Source organism: Taurulus bubalis, assembly GCF_910589615.1.
Source record: "Taurulus bubalis genome assembly, chromosome: 17".
Taxonomy (NCBI): Eukaryota; Metazoa; Chordata; class Actinopteri; order Perciformes; family Cottidae; genus Taurulus; species Taurulus bubalis.
The window spans coordinates 19,063,928-19,077,381 of record NC_136605.1 but is presented as its reverse complement, the minus strand read 5'-3'; the positions used below and the strand labels follow the sequence as shown (position 1 = coordinate 19,077,381).

Genomic DNA, 13,454 nt, shown 5'->3' with positions numbered 1-13,454 from the left:
GAGCCCTTGAGGTTGAATCTCTTGACCTTTCCACCAGCACTGTCCTCCGGATGTATTTTCCCCTTGTAATATCAAAAGCAAACCATTACATTTACTAAGCATATTAATAATTCCCATATTATGAACCCTGTCGACTTTAGAGTCTTAAAACACTTCCAACAGGCTATAATATCAACTCTGACTGTTGATTGTGATTTTTTTTTTTGAGAACATTTCCAAATTTACATATTTTATATGTATTGCTCAAATATGTAAGTAGTTAAACAACTCTGACTCTACTTCCATGCCAGCGTCAGACATGTTGATTTTCAGCCTAAAGATCAGTTTCATCTTTATAGTGGTGCAACGGCAAACCCTTTAAATAACCTCATTCCTCCACTTATTACACATAGCGACAGTCAGCCTTAAAAGATTTATTTCTCATATTACATCTTACATCAGGCAAGATCACAGCAAAAATGATTTTCAGGGGGACTGGAAACTAATTTGAGCTTTACAAATGTGATAGAAAACAGTGAAAATTTGAGAATATCAAAGTGATTCCAGAGTAAAAAAAAACACCAAGGCACTGACAAACAAGAATGTATAAAAAGCTGTTTGCTGTGTAGATAAGATTGCAGTTTGAATATCGCCAGTAGACGTACAGTACTTTGAATCTGTGTGACGAGAGGTAAGCGCCGGTGAGCAACGCAGCGGCGCCGCCTGTGTTCATCTTCCATCGACGACAGGAAATGTCACTAGAAGTCGCTTCACTCGCGCCACAAACAACACGCAGGGTTGTTTTTTTTTAAAAAGTGTGAGCCACATTACGGTCACAATGCTGGTCGAAACGCCCAAAAGGAGCATATGATTACATGTTGCACAGGATGCTGAGATCGTGTGACTGTCTTACCATATGATGATTCATGTTGACTGTAAACATAACTTTGTACATAAATTGTTGTGGCACTTAAGTTATCCACTTAAAATAAGGTTGAGCTGTGCATTCAAGGGGGATTATTTGAGCCCAAATATGATTTGTAGATGAGATTTGTCGTCGTCGTCTACATCGTCTTTCTGCTTAATCAAATAATTGTTTGCGAGAAATATCTGTTCTTAACTCGATGAGATGTGACCAGCCTCCGACATTGCCATCAGACCGTTGCAGATTTACACCAGTTGACACTCACAAATACATATGAAAATGGATTCTGTAGCACCCTGATGAGGCGGATGGAGAGAGTGGGGAGATCAGAAAAGCAATTCGAGTGGAACAAAAATGAAATAATGCAACCAAAATTGACGTGAAACATTTTGCTCCATGAATCATTCAGGGCAGATAAGAGAATGCAATTACTTTTTTTTTTTGCGTCTATACCAAGTAAAAAATAAATTACATAAAAGGCATTCCCTGTTCAAGTCATCCAAACTCTCCACCTCAACTCCCCCCCCTCCCCTCCCCCACACACTTTGTGCATGTAATCATGCTCCGCCATCTTCCTCAGTGGCATTGGGATTATGGGTGCGACAATACGTTCAGTCTACCTCCCAGTCCTGGGAAATGAACGGGAGGCAGAAACGAAGAGTGGCCCTTCGTGTACCAATACAAGCTCTTCCTGCACAACTTGTTCACTCTGCCGTAACTTCTTTCTGCTCACATTCAGATGTTCTTGTTCCTGTCCCCGTGATCCTCCGGCGTACTTCTTCCTTCCATCTTTCACACGTCTGCTCATCACAAACTCCTCACATCTTGCGAATGACTAAAACAGTGGTGAGAACACCGGCCAGGAAAACTCCCAACGTCTGCCATGTGGGTGTGCCCAAGTGGGATCGAATACCCTCCTTAAAAAAAATAAATAATTAAATATTAGCCATGCAAGCAATCAGGAGCAGAAGCGTATTTACTTATACATTATGAGTTTGATAGCTAGCTTCTTACCCAGCCACCTTGCTCCCTGATCCAGTTGACCACATTTTCCCGGAGGTAGTCCATCGTCCAGTTGATTATTGTTCTGATGATATCAGGAACTTGGGTCACAAGAGCCTGAGAATGTGTGAAAAGGGAGACGCTTCAGACGTTGGTCAGATCCTTGCTATTTTTCGGACTACTTTGTCACCCCCAGGACTATTTTTCGGACTATTTCTTTTCTTTCTTCGTACCGGTCACTCCCCTGCACACTTCATGTTTAAACACTCATGCCACTTAACATACACTTTAACTTAAACACACATTTAACATACACTTACATTCACGTTATCTGTTTGTCTGAGCACTTTATCTTTATCTTATACTTGATTTAATATCATTGCACTGTTGTTGTCGTTAATTGTTGTCTGTCTCGTCTAACGTCTCGTGTCTAATGTATGCACCTTCCGCCTAGAAAAAAATCCTCGTTTGTGTAAACATTCCTGGCAAATAAACGGTTTCTGATTCTGATTCTATTCAAACATAATTCCGTAATACAGATACAGATTGCGAGGGGAAAACACAACAGAGCTGCTGAACTCACTTTGATGACGAGTCGACAGGCAAAGTAGAACAGTGCAACCACCCTGCCCCAGTTGAATTTTCCATCTGAGAAGATCTCAATGGCAACTTTCATGAACATTTCTTTCGTGGGACTGAGCGAAGAGTTGTTTATCATTCTGGGGGGAAAAGAACACTTAGTGATTACGGACGGGCCCGATTACACCTTTAAAAAAATGCTGACACACAGGCAGGTCGCTCACCTTTGCAGCTCGACATTTCCATCCAACTCATCTCCAATCTGCTGCAGGCACTGGGCCAGCTTCTTGTGGTTGGGGTCACACAGCTCTACTCCACCCAGCTGTGTCCTGGACAGCTCAGTATTGCCATCTCCATGTCGCTGAACCCGCTCGTAGATGAAACTACACGGGGAGACACAAAACAGTAATAAAGTATGATCTGACTTTCTGTTCAATCATGAAGAGCCTAGTTAGGAACTACATACTCACTCTTTCAACAAAACAGCTCCCAGTTCCAGTATCTGCTCTTTGTTATTGCCTGAAAGACAAAGGTCGGTGTTAAATCACCCCGATACCGTTTTACAACCACTTATCTCAAATTTGAAATAAAAGAGTGAAAATGTGAAGAATATGTGCCGCTTCAATCTGAATACGATGCCACACTTTACAGTAGCCACACTTGAAATAACGGAAAAGACAGCGTGGCTTTTTGTTGATTCTTCGTGGTTAACCTTATATTTACTCTTTATATCCGCTGTGTCTGTCTGTAACAGAGACATTTGTAGTCGCGTTACGCAAAGCCAGAACCTCATATCCACAGTCTGGTATCGCCAGTTGTTAGCTAAGTTAATTGCGCTAATGTTAATTTAATTTTGTTGAAGTTAAGTGTTGTGGCTTTTAAGATATTTGACGTATCCCGAGCCCGAGAGCCCGGCGGACTTTTAACGTTTTCTGAGTGAAACGACATATCGGTCATTTCCTGGTGTGTTTGTTTCGGTTTTGTTCCCACATATTTGCTAACTCACTCTTGTAAAAGCTATCGGCTAACCGAGCTAACCAGCAAACGCTATACAAACGTAGCAGAGTAGCGGCTAACGTTTGGTTGGGTTTGCTAGCAAGAAAACGCGCTACAGGCGCCAAACAAAAAGCTATTTTTTTACGTGTGAGATTATCTTGATCTGACACACTATTGGCGGCGCTGTCACGGTCGATTTAATTTAAAAACATATTGCGGATGCTAGCTGGTACCTTGATCGCCTCCTCCCGGGTGTGATGCCATCTTGTTATCTGTTTAGGTCGCTCGCGAAGCACTTCCGTATAGTCATGTGACAGAAGTATATCTGCGGTAACTGGTTTTCAGATGAGCTCATCTTCAAACGCCCGATGGGACTGATACGATGAGATGACATCATATAGTTATAATTTTGTATTCGATTATTATTATTTTTTTACAATTGAATACTTACATTACACGCCTATGAGTTGGTAAAGTAAGGTAAAACGATATAGAACAAATATGTGTATTTTTTAGCCTCGCCCTTATTTGTGCGCATACGTCACTTCCCGTGTCTCGCTGTCTTCCGTCCGTCGCGCGCACCATTAGGCCTCTTTCCGACTCGGCAGCAAAGATGGCGGATGCACAAGTACGTTCAGAAAAACGGCGTGGTGAATTTAAATCGACATTTTTACATTTAAATGAACACATTTAACGGGCTATATTAAGTATGGTCCTTAACGTGGACTTCATACACAACCACGAGCCATTTTAAACCACAGAGACGTTTACTTCTGGCTTTTTTGTTATTGCCGTTCTGCATACCCTCGTGTAACGTTGAACTAGCCGGAATGCTAACCAGGATAGCTTAGCCTGCTACCACTTAGCATTAACTTCTAACAGAACATTGCTTTGTATACACTCTTAAAAGTAATTCCATTTTAATACACTCCCCAATAAAAATATCTTTTAATCGATGTGTAGTTTCAGCTAAGGGTGGTTTTTAGTCCTTAATTAGAGGAAGTGGGGCTTGAACTAAAGATGGTAGCGGTAGTCATCTTTGCGAGGCCGGGCGGAGTTATGTGGCTGTGTCTTCCCTGCGCGTGGAAGTGTGGATGGCCATGTTAACGTCGATGATGTCCTTGTTTCACAGACCGAGAAGGCTTATCAGAAACAGCCTACCATCTTCCAGAACAAGAAGCGTGTTCTGGTCGCAGATGGTGGCAAGGAGGTCAAGGAGAAGCTCCCCCGCTACCACAAAAGTGTGGGACTGGGCTTCAAAACCCCAAGAGAGGTAACTTGCATTATTCAGGAAAGTATCCAAACTAAGGTAGAATAATTTGGTGTTCATGTTCTTTGTTGGCTGCAAATAATGTTTTCTCACGATGGTCTTCCAAGCCTTCAGGGTTCTGACGATAGTGCCTTTTTGGCAATACTGATGCAGTCACAATACTTACAAATGTTAGCATTATTTTATAGCAAAGCTATGTGCACTGTATGACACTGACCTTATTCTATTATTGCTTTTCCAGGCTATTGACGGCACTTACATTGACAAGAAATGCCCCTTTACTGGAAATGTCTCTATTCGTGGCCGAATTCTCTCTGGTGAGTTGAACACTTGTGTGATTAAATACTAGCCCATTGGCACTGGCTTGGGATGCTGCAACATAACTTGTAATTTAAACACCACACTTTGCTACATTATTATAACTCTACAAGCAAATTAACCTGAAGTAAACTAAGATTCTTACACTTGTTGGAATAATAATGTGCAAAACGGGGATTACTTTGATAAGACCGTAAGTTACGTTTGACATTTAGTGTACAGGACACTTAAGTCTCGAATTTGAGTGAAACTAGTTTAAGCCCACCATTACACTTGTTACTATGTCTACCATGGTACTTTGAGTATTGATGTCTCAATTGTAACTGTTGAGCACGAGGTTAGTAATTCTCCTGACTGCAAATCAACATATCCTTGTGCAGGTGAAGCAACCCAAGCCAGAACCAGTCCTTACAGGGTAACTTACTACAAACTTTACATTGAATTTCCTTTTTCTTGTCACCGTCCAGCAAATGATGTTTTATCACGATGGTCTTCCAAGCCCTCTGGGTCCTGACGACAGTGCCTAATGGCAATACTGATGCATTGGCGTGACAAGCCTATTGAAGATTGAGAGTTCCCTGCAATGTCCATGGAAAATTATGAAAAACACTTGTATTTAAATTCCTTCTGTGTGTTTGGTCTACAGGTGTGGTGACCAAAATGAAGATGCAGAGGACCATCGTTATCAGACGTGACTACCTGCATTACATCCGCAAGTACAACCGTTTTGAGAAGAGGCACAAGAACATCTCTGTCCACCTGTCGCCTTGCTTCAGGTACTTCGCTGCTCAAACGCTTTTAATTCAAAACGGTTGGAAATTTAGTTTTACAGATGTTGATAGTTTCAAGGAAATTGATATGCAAACTTTTTGAAAAATAGTGCAGTTTTGTTGACTCATAGTTGACTGCATATAACAAATTGGCCAACACGTCAGCTCATGTGGTTTTATCTGGCCCAAAAAGTTGATAACTTGCTGCAAATGATGTTTTACTCACGATGGTCTTCCAAGCTCTAGAAGCTAAGACGAAAACTGCCTTTGGCAAACACTGATGCAGCTTTGCTTTACACCTCCTGGCTGAATCTTTATCGGCTTGGTCTTGAACAGATGTACCACAACCACCTGTTGATATATTTGTTGTGTGTTTCTGCAGAGACGTCACCGTTGGAGACATTGTCACTGTCGGAGAGTGCCGACCGCTCAGCAAGACCGTGAGGTTCAACGTCCTCAAAGTGACAAAGGCTGCCGGAGCCAAGAAGCAGTTCCAGAAGTTTTAGGTGTGACTGAACAGGAAGGCTGCTGTTGGCCACTGTCTCGCTGTCAAATAAAGAACATCTTGTTTAAATTACGCTTTCTGTGTTTTATCAACCCTGAAATTCATTTAGCACCAAAGAATACATGCGTATAACCAGCTCTGCTCCCTCTTGTTTTTGATTTGCAACTTATTAATCGGTGGGTGACAAGGAATTCTAGATGTTGTCAATGGAATAGAGAAATTATCTGCTTAATAAATCTAGATATAATTAAGACTTTGAAAGGTAAAATCTAGAGAAAAACTTGACTTTTTTTAGAATTATGACTATTTTAGAGGTTCATTCAAATTAGTGGGGACTCCTAATTTGTAACTCGTGTAAATATTTTAATGACAGAAATTGTAACTTGATCAATATTTTCTACAAAGTAGTGATCAGGAACCATTGCATTGTTTCTTGTGGTCAAACTTTCTAGTGTATTTTACTCATAGATATGAAACCCGACAACAGTGATGTGGCAGCTATGATATAATTGTTGACCTGCTGTCTGACAGTCCAATATAATCCTATTAAATCAGTCTCTACCAAGACTACAGTGAAGCCCAGAATTTGCTAGTAAATACAAAAGGTCCCTCACTTCTGTCCACATACGGTGTGACCAGTCTTTCTTTAATAAAAACTCCAATGTAGGTCAATCTGAATACTTGAAAAAGGAAATATTTGTTATATAAAAGCTCAGAGTTTATAGATCATTGACTGTTTATTGGTCCAGGCTGCTTAGTGGCCCCTCAGCGCCTCCCAATGTTTCACACAATCAATCTTTTTCGCCATAAATGAAAGTTGTCCAGCAGATGGCGACAGATAACTTGTTTGAGTTGAGTCCAACACAGACGATGCTTAGATGTATTTTAACTAGTATTTGTGATAACGTCTACATTATTACATGTAGTTCTTCAGTCGGTATGCATGTGTAAATGATCTAATTCCACTTCCAGGACTTTATTTACATATTGTCAGGGCTGGCTTTGTTATGAATCTAAAACTAAACATCTCAACAACGAACTGATGAACTCACCAATCAGGAACGTGATTGGATGTCCAGCATTAACCAGTTAGTTTGGATACTTAGAAGGAATTGGTTCTCCCAAAATCCCTTTTCTTGTCCGGTTTTCCTTTAAGTAATGAGAGATGTATTTCATCTCAGTGTCAGTGAAATAAAGATGCACAAACCCAATGTGTGGGTCTAAAGAAGAGCACAATGCAGGATTTAACAGTATTTGTACGACAATAAATATGCTAGAAACACAGCAGTTATTCATCAGCTGAGTTATTGTTGTTGTGAACACAATTATCATGTTGGAGTTTATAGTTGAAGGCTTTTAAATGTCCTGATGAAAGTCTGCTTTTGTTGTTTTGTGGCGCGAACAAAAATATGACGTCATATAGTTTACATTTTTTGTTCTACTTTTTATTTCATTTTTTACAATTCAATACTTACATTACACGTGAATCAGTTGGTAAAGTAACGTAAAACGATATAAAAGTAATTCGTGTGTATTTTGTTTAGCCTCGCCCTTTTTTGTGCGCGCATACGTCACTTCCCGTCTCTTACGGTCTTCCTTCCGCCACGCGCACCACCATGCCTCTTTCCGACTCGGCAGCAAAGATGGTGGATGCACAAGTAAGTTCAGGAAAACGTGGTGTGCCTTAACGTGGTCTTCATACACAACCACAAACCGTCTTAACCCTCAGAGATAGTTTTACATCTGGCTTTGTTGTTGTTGCCGTTCTGCATACTATCGTGTAACGGTAAGCTAGCCGGAATTATAACTAGGATAGCTTAGCCTGCTACCACTTAACATTAACTTCTAGCAGAACATTGTGTATACACTGTTAACAATAATTCCCATTAGTTTTTTGTGAGGTGTTTTTACTCCTTAATTAGAGGAAGTCCGTCTTGAACTAACTTTAGTCTTCTTTGCGAGGCCGGGCACAGTTATGTGGCTGTGTCCTTCCTGCACGTGGATGTGTGGACGGCCATGTTAACGTCGATTCCTTGTTTCACAGACCGAGAAGACTTATCAGAAGCAGCCCACCATCTTCCAGAACAAGAAGCGTGTTCTGGTCGCAGACCTCATGGAAAAGCTCTCCTGCTACCACAGAAATGTGGGGCTGGGCTTCAAACCCCCAAGAGAGGTAACTTAAATTATTAAGAAAAGTATCCAAACTATTGTAGAATAATTTGGCGTTTATGTTCTTTATTGGCTGCAAATGATGTTTTCTCACGATGGTCTTCCAAGCCTTCAGGGTTCTGACGATAATGCCTTTTGGCAATACTGATGCAGTCACAAGAGTAGAGATATTGTTTTATAGCAAAGCAATGTGCACGGTGTAACAGTAACCATATTTAATTTGTGCTTTTACCAGGCTATTGACGGCACTGTCCATGGAACACTGAAATGCACTTGTATTTAAATTCCTTCTGTGTGTTTGGTCTACAGGTGTGGTGATAAATGAAGATGCAGAGGACCATCGGTATCGAACGTGACAACATGCATTACGTCCGCAAGTGGAGCCGCTTTGAGAAGAGGCACAAGAACATCTCTGTCCACTTGCTTCAGGTACTACGCTGCTAACAAGCTTTTAATTCAAAATATGGAATAGTCGGAATTTTAGTTTTCTGCCTGAAGAGACCGCCGTGATGTAGAGACTCAGGTAGACCGACTCAAAGGTGATGTGTCTGGTCCTTGATGAAAAACATGCACCACGCTGACTGTGATGAAAACCACAAGTATCTGAGACCTCCACACATCACCTTCTGTGGTCTAAGACGGCCCACCTGACTTGCTCTGTTCCTATAAATCATTTAAATATACTGATCTGACTGTTTGTCCTGAATGAGGTTTAAAGTGTTTGTTTCCGTGTTCAGACGGACTACAACACGGTGGACTACCTGAATAAGCTGAGGGAGGCTGCCTGGAGGCCTACACCGGGATCATCCAGGGCCTGAAGGGGGACCAGGACAACGTGCACGGTAAGAGATTACGTGATTGTGAGCGACGTCGGTTCCTCCTCCTGACGGAAGTGTGTCAGGTGGATTTTACGATGTCGCAGATTAAAGAGTCTGTTTCACCCAGAATGCTTCAGGCTCCGACCAAAACTACGGCTTCCTGGTTTTGCTAGACTCAACAAAATAAATATAAATTAATGATGAAATGTGCTGCAATGTTCTCAGCTTTGTCTTCTTCCTCCCTATGTCTTCCACTTCCTCCTCACTTTCTCTTCCACTGCCCTGTATCCTCATCTTCCTCCTGTTTCACTTTTATTACATTCCCCATCCCTTTTTTTTTAATCGAGGTGTAGTTTCAGCTAAGGGTGGTTTTAGTCCTTAATTAGAGTCTGTCTTGAACTAAAGTTAGTAGAGTTGGTAATCTTTGTGAGGCAGGGCGGAGTTATGTGGCTGTGTCTTCCCTGCGCGTGGATGTGTGGATGGCCATGTTAACGTCGATGATGTCCTTGTTTCACAGACCGAGAAGACTTATCAGAAGCAGCCTACCATCTTCCAGAACAAGAAGCGTGTTCTGGTCGCAGATGTCAAGGAGAAGCCCCCCGCTACCACAAAAGTGTGGGGCTGGGCTTCAAAACCCCAAGAGAGGTAACTTGAATTATTCTGAAAAGTATCCAAACTATTATAGAATAATTTGCTGTTCATGTTCTTTGTTGGCTGCAAATGATGATTTTTCTCACGATGGTCTTCCAAGCCTTCAGGGTTCTGACGATAATGCCTTTTGGCAATACTGATGCAGTCACAAGAGTAGAGATATTGTTTTATAGCAAAGCAATGTGCACGGTGTAACAGTAACCATATTTTATTTGTGCTTTTACCAGGCTATTGACGGCACTTGCAGTGAGTTCACTGCAATGTCCATGGAAAATTCTGAAAAATGCTTATTTAAATTCCTTCTGCGTTTGGTCTACAGATGTGGTGATAAATGAAGATGCAGAGGACCATCGGTATCAGACGTGACTACCTGCATTACATCCGCTTTGAGAAGAGGCACAAGAACATCTCTCCAGCTGTCACCTTGCTTCAGGTACTACGCTGCTCATGTGCTTTTAATTCAAAACACGGGATAGTCGAACATTTAGTTTTCTGCCTGAAGAGGAGGTAGACCGTCGTAACGTAGACGCCGGTGGTAGACCGGCTCAAAGGTGATGTGTCTGGTCCTTGATGAAAAACATGCACCACGCTGACTGTGATGAAAACCACAAGTATCTGAGACCTCCACACATCACCTTCTGTAGTCTGGTCTGAGTCGGTCCACCTGACTGGCTCTGTTTTAAATCATTTAAAGCAAACATATTTTTTTGGGGCTCTTACCAGGCTGTTGACGGCACTTGCATTGAGAGTTCATTTTAATGTCCATGGGAAATCTGAAACGCTTGTATTTAAATTCCATCTGTGTTTGGTATACAGGTGTGGTGACAAATGAAGATGCAGAGGACCATCATCAGACGTGACAACCTGCATTACATCCACAAGTACAACCGCTTTGAGAAGAGGCACAAGAACATCTGTCACCTTGCTTCAGGTACTTCGCTGCTAACATGTTTTTAATTGAAAGCACGGAACCGTTTGTAATTTAGTTTTCTGCCTGAAGAGGTGGTAGACCGGCTCAAAGGTGATGTGTCTGGTCCTTGATGAAAAACATGCACCACGCTGACTGTGATGAAAACCACAAGTATCTGAGACCTCCACACATCACCTGCTGTAGTCTGGTCTGAGTCGGTCCACCTGACTTGCTGTTGCTGTAAAGCAATGTGCACAGTGACCCTAACCATATTTTATTTATGCCTTTACCAAGCTATTGACCGCGCTTGCATTGAGTTCACTGCAATGTCCATGGAACTCACTGAAATGCACTTGTATTTAAATTCCTTCTGTGTGTTTGGTCTACAGGTGTGGTGATAAATGAAGATGCAGAGGACCATCATTATCAGACGTGACAACCTGCATTACATCCGCTTTGAGAAGAGGCACAAGAACATCTGTCACCTTGCTTCAGGTACTACGCTGCTCACAAGCTTTTAATTCTAAACATGTAACAGTCGGAAGTTTAGTTTTCCAGACTTCACATGGGTTTTATCTGGCCAAGAAGTTAATAACTTGCCGCAAATGATGTTTTATCACGATGGTCTTCCAAGCCCTCTGGGTCCTGACGACAGTGCCTAATGGCAATACTGATGCATTGGCGTAACAATCCTATGGAAGATTGAGAGTTCACTTTAATGTCCATGGAAAATTCTGAAAAACACTTGTATTTAAATTCCTTCTGTGTGTTTGGTCTACAGGTGTGGAGATAAATGAAGATGCAGAGGATCATCGTTATCAGACGTGACTACCTGCATTACGTCCACAAGTACAACCGAAGAGGCACAAGAACATCTGCCCACCTGTCGCCTTGCTTCAGGTACTACGCTGCTCACGTGCTTTTAATTCAAAACACAAAACGGTCTGAAATTTTGTTTTACAGACTTCTATAGTTTTAAGGAAATGTATATGCAAACTATTTGAAAAATAGTGCCGTTGTGTTTACCCATAGTTGACTGCATATAACACATTGTCCTAATATAGGACTGTTGGCCAGATGTCAGCTCATGTGGTTTTATCTGGCCCGAAAATTTGATAACTTGCTGCAAATGATGTTTTACTCACGATGGTCTTCCAAGCTCTAGAAGCTCTGACGAAAACTGCCTTTGGCAAACACTGATGCAGCTTAGCGTTACACCTCCTGTCTGAATCTTTATTTGCTTTGTCTTGAACAGGTGTACCACAACCACTGTTTAATATATATTTGTGTGTTTCTGCAGAGACGTCACTGTCAGAGTGCCGACCGCTCAGCAAGACCGTGAGGCTCAACGTCCTCAGTGACAAAGGCTGCCAGAGCCAAGAAGCAGTTCCAGAAGTTTTAGGTGTGACTGAACAGGAAGGCTGCTGTTGGCCACTGTCTCGCTGTCAAATAAAGAAAATCTTGTTTAAATTACGCTTTCTGTGTTTTATCAACCCTGAAATTCATTTAGCACCAAAGACATGTGAAAAACGTTAATGTTTTAGTAGAAATTATGATTATTTTAGACTAATTAAAATCAGTGGGGTCTCAAAGTGGTTATTCCAAATCCTAATTTGCAAGTTGTTAATATTTTAATGGAAATTGTAACTATCCATTTTCTACAAGGTAGTAATTGAGGTCAAATGTCTTCTAAGATTATTTTAGTCGTAGATCTGAAATCCAGTAAGATGAAACCTGACAACAGCTTTGTATTTGACCTGCAGTCCAACATAATTGTATTAAAAGTAGAAGCACTACCAAGACCAGTGAAGCCCAGAATTTACTATTAAATACAAAAGGTCCCTTTCACTTCTGTCCAGACACGTGTGACCAGTCTTTCTAGAATAAATACTCTCGATTTTGTGAATCTTTATACTTACTGGAAACCATTGCATGAAAAAGACTAAACTAGCAAAAAATGTACCGTACATAAAACTGACTTTCTTCACCGTCATCTGTAAAATTATGAGCAAAGTGAAGGAAATATTTGTTATATAAAAGCTCAGAGTTTATAGATGACTGTTTATTGGTCTAAGCTGCTTAGTGGCCCCTCAGCGCCTCCCATTGTTTCTCACTCTTTTTCCCCATAAATGAAAGTTGTCCAGCAGATGGCGACAGATAGCTTGTTTGCGTTGAGAGGAGCCAGTTTGTATATTTGTTAATCCTTGTGAGCTAGAAAAATCATTTGGTTACACAGTGATGCGCTAGATGTATTTTAACTAGTATTTGTGATAACGTCTACATTATGACATGTCCTGAGTCGGCATGCAGGTGTAAATTATCTAATTTTATGACTTATTGTCAGGGCTGGCTTTGTTATAAATCTAAAACTAAAGATGCAATATCTCAACAATGAACTGATGAACTCACCAATCAGGAACGTGATTGGATGTCCAGCATTAACCAGTTAGTTTGGATACTTAGAAGGAATTGGTTCTCCCAAAATCCCTTTTCATTTAAGTAATGAGAGACTTATTTCATCTCAGGGAAATAAAGATGCACAAACCCAATGTGTGGGTCTAA

General features: G+C 41.2%; 2 protein-coding genes and 1 long non-coding RNA gene across 3 annotated transcripts; 2 read left to right on the top strand and 1 right to left on the bottom strand.

The window, feature by feature from the left end:
• Positions 1-510: 510 nt before the first annotated feature.
• On the bottom strand, positions 511-3,745 carry LOC306750264 (apoptosis regulator BAX-like; the record flags this gene model as incomplete). Its single annotated transcript, XM_079233664.1, has 6 exons — positions 511-1,821; positions 1,919-2,023; positions 2,490-2,625; positions 2,710-2,868; positions 2,956-3,004; positions 3,715-3,745. 6 exons carry the CDS (start codon positions 3,743-3,745, stop codon positions 1,723-1,725), a joined length of 579 nt encoding a protein of 192 aa, XP_079089790.1. The 3' UTR covers positions 511-1,722.
• A 321-nt stretch (positions 3,746-4,066) lies between these two features.
• On the top strand, positions 4,067-6,413 carry rps11 (ribosomal protein S11). The gene is made up of 5 exons (XM_079233158.1): positions 4,067-4,109; positions 4,614-4,754; positions 4,993-5,068; positions 5,716-5,845; positions 6,222-6,413. The coding sequence occupies exons 1-5, from the start codon at positions 4,095-4,097 to the stop codon at positions 6,343-6,345; spliced, it is 486 nt and encodes a 161-aa protein (XP_079089284.1). The 5' UTR covers positions 4,067-4,094; the 3' UTR covers positions 6,346-6,413.
• A 1,563-nt stretch (positions 6,414-7,976) lies between these two features.
• On the top strand, positions 7,977-12,341 carry LOC306750448. Its single transcript, XR_013771196.1, has 10 exons — positions 7,977-8,002; positions 8,389-8,517; positions 8,823-8,942; positions 9,251-9,355; positions 9,849-9,976; positions 10,302-10,415; positions 10,799-10,913; positions 11,282-11,387; positions 11,674-11,792; positions 12,193-12,341. It is a non-coding gene; the product is annotated as an uncharacterized lncRNA (long non-coding RNA).
• The last annotated feature ends 1,113 nt before the right edge of the window (positions 12,342-13,454 follow it).